Source organism: Pseudophryne corroboree, chromosome 4, assembly GCF_028390025.1.
Source record: "Pseudophryne corroboree isolate aPseCor3 chromosome 4, aPseCor3.hap2, whole genome shotgun sequence".
In the NCBI taxonomy this organism is placed as follows: domain Eukaryota; kingdom Metazoa; phylum Chordata; class Amphibia; order Anura; family Myobatrachidae; genus Pseudophryne; species Pseudophryne corroboree.
Genome location: NC_086447.1, coordinates 268,517,844 through 268,534,632, shown reverse-complemented (window position 1 = coordinate 268,534,632; position 16,789 = coordinate 268,517,844). Strand labels below are relative to the sequence as shown.

Genomic DNA, 16,789 nt, shown 5'->3' with positions numbered 1-16,789 from the left:
CCAACGATGCAAATCAGATGCAAAGTTTAAAGAAAAATACAGTACGCTACTCCCCTGGGAGCGTCTCAGTTGTGCCAGGCGTTTTGTGCCATATCGCATATGGACAACCAGTAAGTGAAGACAGGTGTATTTGCAAACATGTTGAAGTGCTGAATTATACAGTAAGCAAACGGTGCCATGCTGTATAAAACAAGGAAATGCAATAAAAATGACCCGTTTCAATGATCAGACTTTGCAGAAAATGTGTAAAATTTAAGATGGCAAGGAAATACTGTCACATATTATTCAAGTCAGTGACTTGAGCTGTGAGAGACTTCTGCATGATTTTAAGATTATTTTATAAATAAAGAGGATCCAACATTACGTAAAACAGAGCCTGTTATCAATACAATAAAAGGATTATACTTTAGTTACCACCGGAAAGACCAACCTTTGACTTGGATTCCCAGTTTTTTCAGGGCTTCCTCTACAGACTGACTCTCCCTTTTGCGCATGAAACCATTGTCTATGTGCACAGCAATAACTTGATCTTGATTTAAGGCTTTGTTCAAAAGAGCTGTGCAGACTGTAGAATCAACGCCACCACTCAGTAGCACCTGCACAAGGATTACAAGTTACACAAAAAAATTCACTGAAGGTAGCTATTGATTTCTTCCATAGTACTTGCCTTTATACTGGATGTACGCATGTACACCTGCTAGGTTTTTCACAATGTAATTTCCTTTTGTAAAATGCTGAAAATCTTCAATAAATATATATAAAAAAAAAAAAAGTCACTGAAACCATATCAAATGTTAGAATTTTAATATTTGCAAAATCTCAAAAAGGTTAAAAAAATATTGGGAAGCCCCATATACAGTATTTGAAAAACAATACAGATCAGTTTTGAATGAATATGGTTCCGCATGTGAATGACTGCATAATATTGTAACCATGTCATGGCATGCAGTCATGTGACCGGCGGTTGGGATCCCACTAGTCGCTATACAGACCATAATCCCGATCTCTGGCCAACCCGACAGTTGGCATGCCGACTAACAAGGACTATTCCCACTTGTGGGTGTCCACGACACCCACATAGTGGGAATAGAACCTGTGGCGCGCACTCACTCACTCCCTCCCCGCTGCCGGCATTTTGGCAGCCGGGTTCCCGGGGTCAGTATAGTGACCTCCGGGATCCCAAACGCCTGTATCCTGATACCAACCCTACTGAAAAGATGAGGGTATTTTTCAGGGATATTGAATGGGAAGGTTTATTTTTAGGAAAAAATACTACGGAGAAATGGGAGGTACTAAAATTCCTGCTAGCTAAAAATACACTCAAATTTATTCCTACGAGCAGCAAAAAAAGGAATAAAAATCATAAACCGATGTGGCTTAACAAAAAGATAAAGGAACTTATGGGCAATAAAAGGTGAGCATTTAAAAAATACAAATCTGACAGGGAAGCAGAGTCATTTCAGCACTATAAGGAATGTAACAAAATATGCAAAAAGGAAATAAGAGCGGCTAAAGTAGAAACTGAAAAACTAGTAGCAAAGGAAAGCAAAGCGAATCCCAAAAAATTATTTAAATACATTAATAGCAAGAGATTAAAGAAGGAGAGTATAGGCCCTTTAAAAGACAAGTTGGGAGTCTTAAGCAAAAATGATAATGACATAGCGGACACACTAAATGAGTTTTTTTTTCAACAGTATTTACTAGAGAGGACCCAATTCAGGGACTAACACAATCTCAATAATGAGAATATCCCACTGATAGGTACTTATTTAAGCGAGGAAGTAGTCTGTGACCGATTAAAACATTTAAAGATTAATAAATCACCAGGTCCCGATGGTATTCACCCAAGGGGTTCTAATGGAGCTTCACTCTGAACTTGCAAAACCGCTATTTTTGATCTTTAAGGATTCAGTAATATCAGGTATGGTTCCCAAAGACTGGCGTATAGCGGAAGTAGTGCCTATATTCAAAAAAGGGAAGTAAAGCTGAACCAGGTAATTATAGACCAGTTAGTCTTACATCTATAGTGGGGAAAGTATTGGAAGGTATTCTAAGAGATAGTATTCAGAAGTTCCTTGAAGTCAATAAGGTAATTAAAAGGAATCAACATGGGTTTATGAAGGACAGATCCTGTCAAACCAACTTACTTGGCTTTTATGAAACAGTAAGCGTAAACCTAGATCAGGGTAAAGACTCGGTGGATGTAATCTTTTTAGATTTTGCCAAAGCATTCGACACTGTACCATACATGAGACTTATCTACAAGCTACATGAATCAGGGCTAGGAAGCACAATATGCACTTGGGTAAAAAACTGGTTAAATAATAGGGAGTAGCGCGTTGTGGTTAATGGATCTTTTTCAACTTGAACTGAAGTGCTAAGTGGTGTGCCGCAAGGCTCAGTATTAGGACCGCTATTGTTCAATATTTTCATTAAAGACCTAACAGAAGGTATAGAGAGCATGGTGTCAATTTTTGCAGATGATACCAAATTGTGTAAAGTTATAAATGCGGAAGGGGATGCTGAGTCGCTTCAGAACGACTTAGTTAAACTAGAAGCTTGGGCAGCGAATGGAGAATGCGCTTCAATACAGACAAGTGTAAGGTAATGCACTGTGGTAACAAGAACAAAAATAACACCAACCTACTAAATGGGGTAAAAATAAGAATTTACTTACCGATAATTCTATTTCTCATAGTCCGTAGTGGATGCTGGGACTCCGTAAGGACCATGGGGAATAGCGGCTCCGCAGGAGACTGGGCACAAAAGTAAAAGCTTGAACTAGCTGGTGTGCACTGGCTCCTCCCCCTATGACCCTCCTCCAAGCCTCAGTTAGGATACTGTGCCCGGACGAGCGTACATAATAAGGAAGGATATTGAATCCCGGGTAAGACTCATACCAGCCACACCAATCACACCGTACAACCTGTGATCTGAACCCAGTTAACAGTATGATAAACGAAGGAGCCTCTGAAAAGATGGCTCACAACAATAATAACCCGAATTTTGTAACAATAACTATATACAAGTATTGCAGACAATCCGCACTTGGGATGGGCGCCCAGCATCCACTACGGACTATGAGAAATAGAATTATCGGTAAGTAAATTCTTATTTTCTCTAACGTCCTAAGTGGATGCTGGGACTCCGTAAGGACCATGGGGATTATACCAAAGCTCCCAAACGGGCGGGAGAGTGCGGATGACTCTGCAGCACCGAATGAGAGAACTCCAGGTCCTCCTCAGCCAGGGTATCAAATTTGTAGAATTTAGCAAACGTGTTTGCCCCTGACCAAGTAGCTGCTCGGCAAAGTTGTAAAGCCGAGACCCCTCGGGCAGCCGCCCAAGATGAGCCCACCTTCCTTGTGGAATGGGCTTTTACAGATTTTGGCTGTGGCAGGCCTGCCACAGAATGTGCAAGCTGAATTGTACTACAAATCCAACAGCAATCGTCTGCTTAGAAGCAGGAGCACCCAGCTTGTTGGGTGCATACAGGATAAACAGCGAGTCAGATTTCCTGACTCCAGCCGTCCTGGAAATATATATTTTCAGGGCCCTGACTACGTCCAGTAACTTGGAGTCCTCCAAGTCCCTAGTAGCCGCAGGCACCACAATAGGCTGGTTCACGTGAAACGCTGAAACCACCTTTGGGAGAAATTGAGGACGAGTCCTCAATTCTGCCCTATCCGTGTGAAAAATCAGGTAAGGGCTTTTATAAGATAAAGCCGCCAATTCTGACACACGCCTGGCTGAAGCCAGGGCTAACAGCATTACCACCTTCCATGTGAGATATTTTAATTCCACAAGGGTGAGTGGTTCAAACCAATGTGATTTTAGGAACCCCAAAACCACATTGAGATCCCAAGGTGCCACCGGGGGCACAAAAGGAGGCTGTATATGCAGTACCCCTTTGACAAACGTCTGGACTTCAGGCACTGAAGCCAGTTCTTTTTGGAAGAAAATCGACAGGGCCGAAATTTGAACCTTAATGGACCCTAATTTTAGGCCCATAGACAGTCCTGTTTGCAGGAAATGTAGGAAGCGACCCAGTTGAAATTCCTCTGTAGGGGCCTCTTTGGCCTCACACCACGCAACATATTTTCGCCAAATGCAGTGATAATGTTTCGCGGTTACATCCTTCCTGGCCTTTATCAGGGTAGGGATGACTTCTTCTGGAATGCCTTTTTCCTTCAGGATCCGGCGTTCAACCGCCATGCCGTCAAACGCAGCCGCGGTAAGTCTTGGAACAGACAAGGTCCCTGCTGGAGCAGGTCCTTTCTTAGAGGTAGAGGCCACGGGTCCTTCGTGAGCATCTCTTGAAGTTCCGGGTTCCAAGTCCTTCTTGGCCAATCCGGAACCACGAGTATAGTTCTTACTCCTCTCCTTTTTATGATTCTCAGTACTTTTGGTATGAGAGGCAGAGGAGGGAACACATACACTGACTGGTACACCCATGGTGTTACCAGAGCGTCCACCGCTATTGCCTGAGGGTCCCTTGACCTGGCGCAATATCTGTCTAGTTTTTTGTTGAGACGGGACGCCATCATGTCCACCTTTGGTTTTTCCCAACGGTTTACCATCTCTTGGAAGACTTCTGGATGAAGTCCCCACTCCCCCGGGTGAAGGTCGTGTCTGCTGAGGAAGTCCGCTTCCCAGTTGTCCACTCCCGGAATGAACACTGCTGACAGTGCTATCACATGATTCTCCGCCCAGCGAAGAATCCTTGCAGCTTCTGCCATCGCCCTCCTGCTTCTCGTGCCGCCCTGTCTGTTTACGTGGGCGACTGACGTGATGTTGTCCGATTGGATCAATACCGCCTGACCCTGAAGCAGGGGTTTTGCTTGACTTAGGGCATTGTAAATGGCCCTTAGTTCCAGAATGTTTATATGAAGAGATGTTTCCATGCTTGACCACAAGCCCTGGAAATGTTGTCCCTGTGTGACTGCTCCCCAGCCTCTCAGGCTGGCATCTGTGGTCACCAGGATCCAATCCTGAATGCCGAATCTGCGGCCCTCTAGTAGATGAGCACTCTGCAGCCACCACAGAAGAGACACCCTTGTCCTTGGCGACAGGGTTATCCGCTGATGCATCTGAAGACGCGATCCGGACCATTTGTCCAGAAGATCCCACTGAAACGTTCTTGCATGGAATCTTCCGAATGGAATCGCTTCGTAAGAAGCCACCATTTTTCCCAGGACCCTCGTGCACTGATGCACTGACACCTGGCCTGGTTTTAGGAGATTCCTGACTAGCTCGGATAACTCCCTGGCCTTCTCCTCTGGGAGAAACACCTTTTTCTGGACTGTGTCCAGAATCATTCCTAGGAACAGGAGACGTGTCGTTGGAATCAGCTGCGATTTTGGAATATTTAGAATCCACCCGTGCTGACGTAACACTAACTGAGATAGTGCTACTCCGACTTCTAACTGTTCCCTGGACCTTGCCCTTATCAGGAGATCGTCCAAGTAAGGGATAATTAAAACGCCTTTTCTTCGAAGAAGAATCATCATTTCGGCCATTACCTTGGTAAAGACCCGAGGTGCCGTGGACAATCCAAACGGCAGCGTCTGAAACTGATAATGACAGTTTTGTACTACAAACCTGAGGTACCCTTGGTGAGAAGGGTAGATTGGGACGTGGAGATAAGCATCTTTGATGTCCAGAGACACCATATAGTCCCCTTCTTCCAGGTTTGCTATCACTGCTCTGAGTGACTCCATCTTGAATTTGAACCTCTTTATGTAAGTGTTCAAGGATTTTAGATTTAAAATTGGTCTCACCGAGCCGTCCGGCTTCGGTACCACAAACAGCGTGGAATAATACCCCTTTCCCTGTTGTAGGAGAGGTACCTTGATTATCACCTGCTGGGAATACAGCTTGTGAATGGCTTCCAAAACTGCCTCCCTGTCGGAGGGAGACTTTGGTAGAGCAGACTTCAGGAACCGGCGAGGGGGAGACGTCTCGAATTCCAGTTTGTACCCCTGTGATACTACCTGCAGAATCCAGGGGTCCACTTGCGAGTGAGCCCACTGCGCGTTTAAATTTTTGAGACGGGCCCCCACCGTGTCCGAGTCCGCTTGTAAAGCCCCAGCGTCATGCTGAAGACTTGGCAGAAGCAGAGGAGGGCTTCTGCTCCTGGGAAGAGGCTGCCTGGTGCAGTCTTTTTCCTCTTCCTCTGCCCCGGGGCAGAAATGAGTGGCCTTTTGCCCGCCTGTACTTATGGGAACGAAAGTACTGAGTTTGAAAAGACGGTGTCTTTTTCTGCTGAGAGGTGACCTGGGGTAAAAAGGTGGACTTTCCGGCCGTTGCCGTGGCCACCAGGTCCGATAGACCGGCCCCAAATAACTCCTCCCCTTTAAACGGCAATACTTCCATATGTCGTTTGGAATCCGCATCCCCTGACCACTGTCGCGTCCATAACGCTCTTCTGGCAGAAATGGACATAGCACTCACTCTTGATGCCAGGGTGCAAATATCCCTCTGTGCATCACGCATATATAGTAATGCATCCTTCAAATGCTCTATAGTTAGTAATATACTGTCCCTATCCAGGGTATCAATATTTTCAGTCAGGAAATCCGACCACGCAACTCCAGCACTGCACATCCAGGCTGATGCGATTGCTGGTCGCAGTATAACACCAGTATGTGTGTATATACCCTTCAGGATATTTTCCAGCCTTCTATCCGCTGGTTCTTTGAGGGCGGCCGTATCAGGAGACGGTAACGCTACTTGTTTAGATAAACGTGTGAGCGCTTTATCTACTCTAGGGGGTGTTTCCCAACGCGCCCTAACCTCTGGCGGGAAAGGGTATGGTGCCAATAATTTATTAGAAATTAGCACTTTTTTATCGGGGGAAACCCACGCTTTATCACACACCTCATTTAATTCATCTGACTCAGGAAAAGCTACTGGTAGTTTTTTCACTCCCCACATAATACCCTTCTTTGTGGTACTTGTAGTGTCAGAAATGTTCAATGCCTCCTTCATTGCCGTGATCATGTAACGTGTGGCCCTACTGGACATTACGTTTGTCTCCTCACCGTCGACACTGGACTCAGTATCCGTGTCTGGGTCTGTGTCGACCCACTGAGGTAACGGGCGTTTTATCGCCCCTGACGGTGTCTGAGACGCCTGGACAGGCACTAATTGATTTGTCGGCTGTCTCATGTCGTCAACAGTTTTTTGTAAAGTGCTGACATTGTCACGTAGTTCTTTAAATACAACCATCCAGTCAGGTGTCGACTCCCTAGGGGGTGACATCACTAATACAGGCAACTGCTCTGCTTCCACATCATTTTCCTCCTCATACATGTCGACACAATCGTACCGACACCCAGCACACACACAGGGAATGCTCTGATAGAGGACAGGACCCCACTAGCCCTTTGGGGAGACAGAGGGAGAGTTTGCCAGCACACACCAGAGCGCCATATATATCTATAGGGATAACCTTATATAAGTGTTACTCCCTTTTATAGCTGCTGTTTATAATTTAGCTGCCAATAGTGCCCCCCCTCTCTCGTTTTTACCCTGATTCTGTAGGGACTGCAGGGGAGAGTCAGGGAGCCGTCCTTCCAGCGGAACTGTGAGGGAAAATGGCGCTTGTGTGCTGAGGAGATAGGCTCCGCCCCTTCACGACGGCCTTATCTCCCGCTTTTTTCTGGAAAACTGGCAGGGGTTAAATACATCCATATAGCCCAGGAGCTATATGTGATGTATTTCTTTTGCCATCCTAAGGTATTTCTGTTTTTATTGCGTCTCAGGGCGCTCCCCCCCAGCGCCCTGCACCCTCAGTGACCGGAGTGTGAAGTGTGCTGAGAGCAATGGCGCACAGCTGCAGTGCTGTGCGCTACCTTAGTTGAAGACAGGAACGTCTTCTGCCGCCGATTTCACCGGACCTCTTCGTTCTTCTGGCTCTGTAAGGGGGCCGGCGGCGCGGCTCCGGGACCCATCCAGGCTGAACCTGTGATCGTCCCTCTGGAGCTAATGTCCAGTAGCCTAAGAAACCCAATCCACTCTGCACGCAGGTGAGTTCGTTTCTTCTCTTCTTAGTCCCACGATGCAGTGAGCCTGTTGCCAGCAGGACTCACTGAAAATAAAACACCTAAAATAAACTTTTACTCTAAGCAGCTCAGGAGAGCCACCTAGCATGCACCCTTCTCGTTCGGGCACAAAAATCTAACTGGGGGGAGGGTCATAGGGGGAGGAGCCAGTGCACACCAGCTAGTTCAAGCTTTTACTTTTGTGCCCAGTCTCCTGCGGAGCCGCTATTCCCCATGGTCCTTACGGAGTCCCAGCATCCACTTAGGACGTTAGAGAAATTAGGGGATTCTGTACTGGAAAAGGACTTAGGTGTCCTCATAGACAGCAAACTAAGCAGTAGTACCCAAAGTAGGACTGCAGCAAAGAAGGCTAATAAGATATTAGCATGCATAAAACGGGGAATTGATGCTAGGGACGAGAGTATTATACTCCCATTATATAAATCACTTGTGAGGCCACACCTTGAATACGGTGTACAATTCTGGGCACCTTACTACAAAAAGGATATCCTGGAGCTAGAAAAGGTTCAAAGGCGGGCGACCAAACTAATTAAGGGTATCGAGACGCTGGAATACGAGGAAAGGCTTGCAAGACTAGGCATGTTTACACTGGAAAAGAGGAGATTAAGAGGGGACATGATCAACATTTACAAATATATAAGGGGACCATATACAGATCTTGCGCAGGACCTGTTTTTGGTTAGATCAACACAGAGAACTCGTGGACACTCGCTCAGGTTAGAGGAGAGAAGATTCCGCACAATACGGCGTAAAGGCTTTTTTACGGTAAGGACGATACATGTTTGGAATTCCCTGCCGGAGGGAGTTGTAATGGCCGACTCAGTCAACACCTTTAAGAATGGGTTAGATAAATTCCTAATGGATAAGGATATCCAGGGTTACGGGGCATAGTCACGCACTATGGTTATTATAAAAAAGAGGGGTAAAACGTAACGGCAGTCATCAACTTCAGTCAAAATTTTATACAAAATATTCGTGCATAGGTGACCACAAATAGGTTGACTCGATGGACAATTGTCTTTTTGCAACCTTAGATACTATGTTACTATGTATGTCACAATGGGATGTACATGAATACACAATACTCACCAAGACCTTCAACGAGCCAACTTTCTCCTTGATTTCTCGTATACATTCAATTTCTCTGTTCTGTACGGTAAAAGTACCACTGCATCCCGCAACATCGTACAAAAAATTTTTCAACATGACTTTGCCATTCTCTGTCAGGCCCACTTCTGGGTGGAACTGTACCCCATAAAGCTTTTTGGACTCATTTGCTATTCCTTTTTCGGGATAAAATAATACAATTGTAAAAAAGCACATACATTAATTTCTCAGATTATCAGACTATTGTGGATCTAAAATTTGTATACACTTGTCTATTAGAAGCCTCACCACTTTACATGAATATCTCCCCAAACCTAACAAAAGCACACAAATACAATTTCTGCCATTAATATATTTATAGGTACACTAAAAATAAGAATTTACTTACCGATAATTCTATTTCTCGTAGTCCGTAGTGGATGCTGGGGACTCCGTAAGGACCATGGGGAATAGCGGCTCCGCAGGAGACTGGGCACAAAAGTAAAGCTTTAGAACTACCTGGTGTGCACTGGCTCCTCCCCCATGACCCTCCTCCAAGCCTCAGTTAGGATACTGTGCCCGGACGAGCGTACACAATAAGGAAGGATTTTGAATCCCGGGTAAGACTCATACCAGCCACACCAATCACACCGTATAACTCGTGATCTAAACCCAGTTAACAGCATGATAACAGAGGAGCCTCTAGAAAAGATGGCTCACTACAGCAATAACCTGATTTTTTGGTAACAATAACTATGTACCAGTATTGCAGACAATCCGCACTTGGGATGGGCGCCCAGCATCCATTACGGACTACGAGAAATAGAATTATCGGTAAGTAAATTCTTATTTTCTCTAACGTCCTAAGTGGATGCTGGGGACTCCGTAAGGACCATGGGGATTATACCAAAGCTCCCAAACGGGCGGGAGAGTGCGGATGACTCTGCAGCACCAAATGAGAGAACTCCAGGTCCTCCTCAGCCAGGGTATCAATTTTGTAGAATTTTACAAACGTATTTGCTCCTGACCAAGTAGCTGCTCGGCAAAGTTGTAAAGCCGAGACCCCTCGGGCAGCCGCCCAAGATGAGCCCACCTTCCTTGTGGAGTGGGCATTTACAGATTTTTGGCTGTGGCAGGCCTGCCACAGAACGTGCAAGCTGAATTGTACTACAAATCCAACGAGCAATAGTCTGCTTAGAAGCAGGAGCACCCAGCTTGTTGGGTGCATACAGGATAAACAGCGAGTCAGATTTTCTGACTCCAGCCGTCCTGGAAACATATTTTCAGGGCCCTGACAACGTCTAGCAACTTGGAGTCCTCCAAGTCCCTAGTAGCCGCAGGCACCACAATAGGTTGGTTCAGGTGAAACGCTGAAACCACCTTAGGGAGAAACTGAGGACGAGTCCTCAATTCCGCCCTGTCCGAATGGAAAATCAGATAAGGGCTTTTACAGGATAAAGCCGCCAATTCTGACACGCGCCTGGCCCAGGCCAGGGCCAACAGCATGACCACTTTCCATGTGAGATATTTTAACTCCACAGATTTAAGTGGTTCAAACCAATGTGACTTTTGGAACCCAAAAACTACATTGAGATCCCAAAGTGCCACTGGAGGCACAAAAGGAGGCTGTATATGCAGTACCCCTTTTACAAACGTCTGAACTTCAGGGACTGAAGCTAGTTCTTTTTGAAAGAAAATTGACAGGGCCAAAATTTGAACCTTAATGGACCCCAATTTCAGGCCCATAGACACTCCTGTTTGCAGGAAATGTAGGAATCGACCCAGTTGAATTTCCTCCGTCGGGCCTTACTGGCCTCGCACCACGCAACATATTTTCGCCAAATGCGGTGATAATGTTTTGCGGTTACATCCTTCCTGGCTTTGATCAGGATAGGGATGACTTCATCCGGAATGCCTTTTTTCCTTCAGGATCCGGCGTTCAACCGCCATGCCGTCAAACGCAGCCGCGGTAAGTCTTGGAACAGACAGGGTCCTTGCTGGAGCAGGTCCCTTCTTAGAGGTAGAGGTCACGGATCCTCCGTGAGCATCTCTTGAAGTTCCGGTTACCAAGTCCTTCTTGGCCAATCCGGAGCCACGAATATAGTGCTTACTCCTCTCCATCTTATCAATCTCAGTACCTTGGGTATGAGAGGCAGAGGAGGGAACACATACACTGACTGGTACACCCACGGTGTTACCAGAGCGTCTACAGCTATTGCCTGAGGGTCCCTTGACCTGGCGCAATACCTGTCAAGTTTTTCCCAACGGTTTATAATCATGTGGAAGACTTCTGGGTGAAGTCTCCACTCTCCCGGGTGGAGGTCGTGTCTGCTGAGGAAGTCTGCTTCCCAGTTGTCCACTCCCGGAATGAATACTGCTGACAGTGCTATCACATGATTTTCCGCCCAGCGAAGAATCCTTGCAGCTTCTGCCATTGCCCTCCTGCTTCTTGTGCCACCCTGTCTGTTTATGTGGGTGACTGCCGTGATGTTGTCCGACTGGATCAACACCGGCTGACCTTGAAGCAGAGGTCTTGCTAAGCTTAGAGCATTGTAAATGGCCCTTAGCTTCAGGATATTTATGTGAAGTGATGTCTCCAGGCTTGACCATAAGCCCTGGAAATTCCTTCCCTGTGTGACTGCTCCCCAGCCTCGCAGGCTGGCATCCGTGGTCACCAGGACCCAGTCCTGAATGCCGAATCTGCGGCCCTCTAGAAGATGAGCACTCTGCAACCACCACAGGAGGGACACCCTTGTCCTTGGTGACAGGGTTATCCGCTGATGCATCTGAAGATGCGACCCGGACCATTTGTCCAGCAGGTCCCACTGGAAAGTTCTTGCGTGGAATCTGCCGAATGGGATTGCTTCGTAGGAAGTCACCATTTTACCCAGAACCCTTGTGCATTGATGCACTGAGAGTTGGCTCGGTTTTAGGAGGTTCCTGACTAGCTCGGATAACTCCCTGGCTTTCTCCTCCGGGAGAAACACCTTTTTCTGGACTGTGTCCAGGATCATCCCTAGGAACAGAAGACGAGTCGTCGGAACCAGCTGCGATTTTGGAATATTGAGAATCCAATCGTGCTGCCGCAACACTACCTGAGATAGTGCTACACCGACCTCCAACTGTTCCCTGGATCTTACCCTTATCAGGGAATCGTCCAAGTAAGGGATAACTAAAATTCCCTTCCTTCGAAGGAATATCATCATTTCGGCCATTACCTTGGTAAAGACCAGGGGTGCCGTGGACCATCCATACGGCAGCGTCTGAACTGATAGTGACAGTTCTGTACCATAAACCTGAGGTACCCTTGGTGAGAAGGGTAAATTGGGACATGAAGGTAAGCATCCTTGATGTCCCGAGACATCATGTAGTCCCCTTCTTCCAGGTTCGCAATCACTGCTCTGAGTGACTCAATCTTGAATTTGAACCTCTGTATGTAAGTGTTCAAAGATTTTAGATTTAGAAATCAGTCTCACCGAGCCGTCTGGCTTCGGTACCACAATAGTGTGGAATAATACCCCGTTCCCTGTTGCAGGAGGGGTACCTTGATTATCACCTGCTGGGAATACAATACTTGCCTGATTCTGCTTGTAAAGCCCCAGCGTCATACTGAGGGCTTGGCAGAGGCGGGAGAGGGTTTCTGTTCCTGGGAACTGGCTGATTTCTGCAGCCTTTTTCCTCTCTCTCTGTCACGGGGCAGAAATGAGGAACCTTTTGCCCGCTTGTCCACGAAAAGACTGCGCCTGATAATACGGCGTCTTCTCATGTTGAGAGGCGACCTGGGGTACACACGTGGATTTCCCAGCTGTTGCCGTGGCCACCAGGTCTGAAAGACCGACCCCAAATAACTCCTCCCCTTAATAAGGCAATACTTCCAAATGCCGTTTGGAATCCGCATCACCTGACCACTGTCGTGTCCATAACCCTCTACTGGTAGAAATGGACAACGCACTTAGACTTGATGCCAGTCGGCAAATATTCCGTTGTGCATCACGCATATATAGAAATGCATCTTTCAAGTGCTCTATAGGCAATAATATACTGTCCCTATCTAGGGTATCAATATTTTCAGTCAGGGAATCCGACCACGCCAACCCAGCACTGCACATCCAGGCTGAGGCGATTGCTGGTCGCAGTATAACACCAGTATGTGTGTAAATACATTTTAGGATACCCTCCTGCTTTCTATCAGCAGGATCCTTAAGGGCGGCCATCTCAGGAGAGGGTAGAGCCCTTGTTCTTACAAGCGTGTGAGCGCTTTATCCACCCTAGGGGGTGTTTCCCAACGCACCCTAACCTCTGGCGGGAAAGGATATAATGCCAATAACATTTTAGAAATTATCAGTTATCGGGGGAAACCCACGCATCATCACACACCTCATTTAATTTCTCAGATTCAGGAAAACTACAGGTAGTTTTTCCTCACCGAACATAATACCCCTTTTTGGTGGTACTCGTATTATCAGAAATGTGTAAAACATTTTTCATTGCCTCAATCATGTAACGTGTGGCCCTACTGGAAGTCACATTTGTCTCTTCACCGTCGACACTGGAGTCAGTATCCGTGTCGGCGTCTATATCTGCCATCTGAGGTAACGGGCGCTTTAGAGCCCCTGACGGCCTATGAGACGTCTGGACAGGCACAAGCTGAGTAGCCGGCTGTCTCATGTCAACCACTGTCTTTTATACAGAGCTGACACTGTCACGTAATTCCTTCCAACAGTTCATCCACTCAGGTGTCGACCCCCTAGGGGGTGACATCACTATTACAGGCAATCTGCTCCGTCTCCACATCATTTTTCTCCTCATACATGTCGACACAAATGTACCGACACACAGCACACACACAGGGAATGCTCTAATAGAGGACAGGACCCCACTAGCCCTTTGGGGAGACAGAGGGAGAGTTTGCCAGCACACACCAGAGCGCTATATATATACAGGGATAACCTTATATAAGTGTTTTTCCCCTTATAGCTGCTGTATTGTTAATACTGCGCCTAATTAGTGCCCCCCTCTCTTTTTTAACCCTTTCTGTAGTGTAGTGACTGCAGGGGAGAGCCAGGGGAGCTTCCCTCCAACTGAGCTGTGAGGGAAAATGGCGCCAGTGTGCTGAGGAGATAGGCTCCGCCCCTTTTTCGCGGACTTTTCTCCTGCTTTTTTATGGATTTTGGCAGGGGTTAAAATTCATCCATATAGCCCTGGGGGCTATATGTGATGTATTTTCGCCAGCCAAGGTGTTTTTATTGCTGCTCAGGGCGCCCCCCCCTAGCGCCCTGCACCCTTAGTGACCGAAGTGTGAAGTGTGCTGAGGAGCAATGGCGCACAGCTGCAGTGCTGTGCGCTACCTTGGTGAAGACAGGACGTCTTCTGCCGCCGATTTTCCGGACCTCTTCTGTCTTCTGGCTCTGTAAGGGGGCCGGCGGCGCGGCTCTGGGACCCATCCATGGCTGGGCCTGTGATCGTCCCTCTGGAGCTAATGTCCAGTAGCCTAAGAAGCCCAATCCACTCTGCACGCAGGTGAGTTCGCTTCTTCTCCCCTTAGTCCCTCGATGCAGTGAGCCTGTTGCCAGCAGGTCTCACTGAAAATAAAAAACCTAAAACTAAACTTTTCACTAAGCAGCTCAGGAGAGCCACCTAGTGTGCACCCTTCTCGTTCGGGCACAAAAATCTAACTGAGGCTTGGAGGAGGGTCATAGGGGGAGGAGCCAGTGCACACCAGGTAGTTCTAAAGCTTTACTTTTGTGCCCAGTCTCCTGCGGAGCCGCTATTCCCCATGGTCCTTACGGAGTCCCCAGCATCCACTTAGGACGTTAGAGAAACATATGCTTAAACACTTCAGTTTCAAGGCAGTATGTGGAATTGAGCTGCATCTTGCTGAAGTGCCAATCATAGCTGCAGTTCACAGGAATTAAAGGAAGGAATAGGAGCATAGGAAGGAAACTGTAAATGTCAACAGAGCATTGTAGCTACTTTTAATAGTGTTCACGCTAGGCTGTTTTAGCAGGGCGCAGCGCCCTGCCCGATTTTTTAAGGACAAAACCCACCATGCCCTTTCTGCAGCGCCTACTAAAACAGCCGCCCGCTTTCTGCCCTCCAAGCGTGTAAAGATGCCATGCGCATGTGCGCGGCATCCATTCACGCTGTGAGAGAGCTTGGGGGAAGCCCAGCACCTCCGTAGGTGCTGGGCACGCACCCAACAGTGACGCCGCCGCCCGCCCCAGTCAGTGGGCTGGACCACCCACTTGTATTACGTATATATTGACCACGCCCCATATTTTCATGACCACGCCCCCTTTTATGCACGCTTGTGCCCCTCACATACCGGCACCCTGCCCAGATCATAGAGTGAACACTATTTAATATGCCATATCTTCTCTATATACACTCTACAGCCAGACCCCCTCCAATATCACAAACTCATTATACAACAAGTGGTTTTTTACACTACACTGCTCAAATACAATGACATTGGCGAGCTGATGCACACGGCAGGATCCTCTGGACAGGTAAATGCTACATACAGTACTCTCTCTTAGGGTATGTGTATAAAAACTAGTATGTGCCACATGGGGGAGCCCTCACTTCATGAGCCTTACACAGTTGCTATTCTAATAGGTAGATAGCTGCATGCATAAATAACAAATACATATCTAATAATTTATGGTGATTGTACAGTGTAAAGAAAAACAACACATTGATGGAGGTGATTTTACACGGCCCAGTGCCTGTCCCTCCTGCTGGTAACTTTAGTAAGGCGCCAGATGACTCTTTACCATTTTTGTGTAAGTAATTACGGTGCCCAGTTCAGAATTTTAGAAACTATTGCATGCACAATGTCATCTAATGCATACTAACAAGAGGTTATAAGAGTAACTTGAGATACATACCTGCTACTATGTTACCGGACTGTGCAACTACCTTGAATCCATCAGCTACTTTGTCTACACTGTCTCCATGTGTCAACAACACGACCTCCTCCTTCTGCAGCCCCCTGGAAGCAAAGTTCAAACTGTTATAGAAGCAAAAGCAGTTTACCTGAAAGAGTAGAGAGAGGACATCTTCATGTACCGGTTAGGGCTGGTCTAAGCTTTGCTTTTCTATACATGCTAAAACAACTGTGGCTGTATTAGGCCCCAGGAGCATTCACCAAAGGGTTTAATGAACCCAGCTATTCTGAGCATTCACAGCATGTTGAAAGAACCCACAGTGTGTCACATGGTACATGCCTCACTGGCCACCAAGTTTTTGAGGTCTATCTTAAAAGCTATTCCCCCAGCAGGGGAAGGGGGTAATCTAGCAGCAAAGGTAGTCACATGGATTATATAAAGAAAGTCTTGCTGAATACGTTCTATTTTTAGTGGAAAAAGATCAGATATCAAACATATAAACATTCCAAATAAGACAATAGATTTAAGCTACAAAAAAAACAAATTCGGACAGGTCACCCTACCCATTCTAAGTTGTCCACATATCTGTAAGTCCTTTCTTACCTGAACAAAGAACATGAATTATCAATGCTGATACTGAACACTCCATCTTCCCTCACATTTTTCTTATGGACACTTCCTCCAAATACTTTATTCATCATCTGCAGATAATGGCAACATCTCAAAGTTAAATGCAAACAATATGTAG

General features: G+C 46.6%; 1 protein-coding gene across 2 annotated transcripts in view; it reads right to left on the bottom strand.

Moving 5' to 3' along the window:
- GMPS (guanine monophosphate synthase) overlaps window positions 1-16,789 on the bottom strand; it is a 170,924-nt gene that overhangs the window by 84,815 nt on the left and 69,320 nt on the right. For both annotated transcript variants that reach the window (XM_063916114.1, XM_063916113.1), the window contains 4 exons: window positions 16,645-16,742; window positions 16,042-16,145; window positions 9,155-9,348; window positions 431-596 (listed from right to left, as the gene is read on the bottom strand). In XM_063916114.1, coding sequence (XP_063772184.1) covers window positions 431-596; window positions 9,155-9,348; window positions 16,042-16,145; window positions 16,645-16,742 — 562 coding nt within the window. The remainder of the gene's footprint in view (window positions 1-430; window positions 597-9,154; window positions 9,349-16,041; window positions 16,146-16,644; window positions 16,743-16,789) is intronic.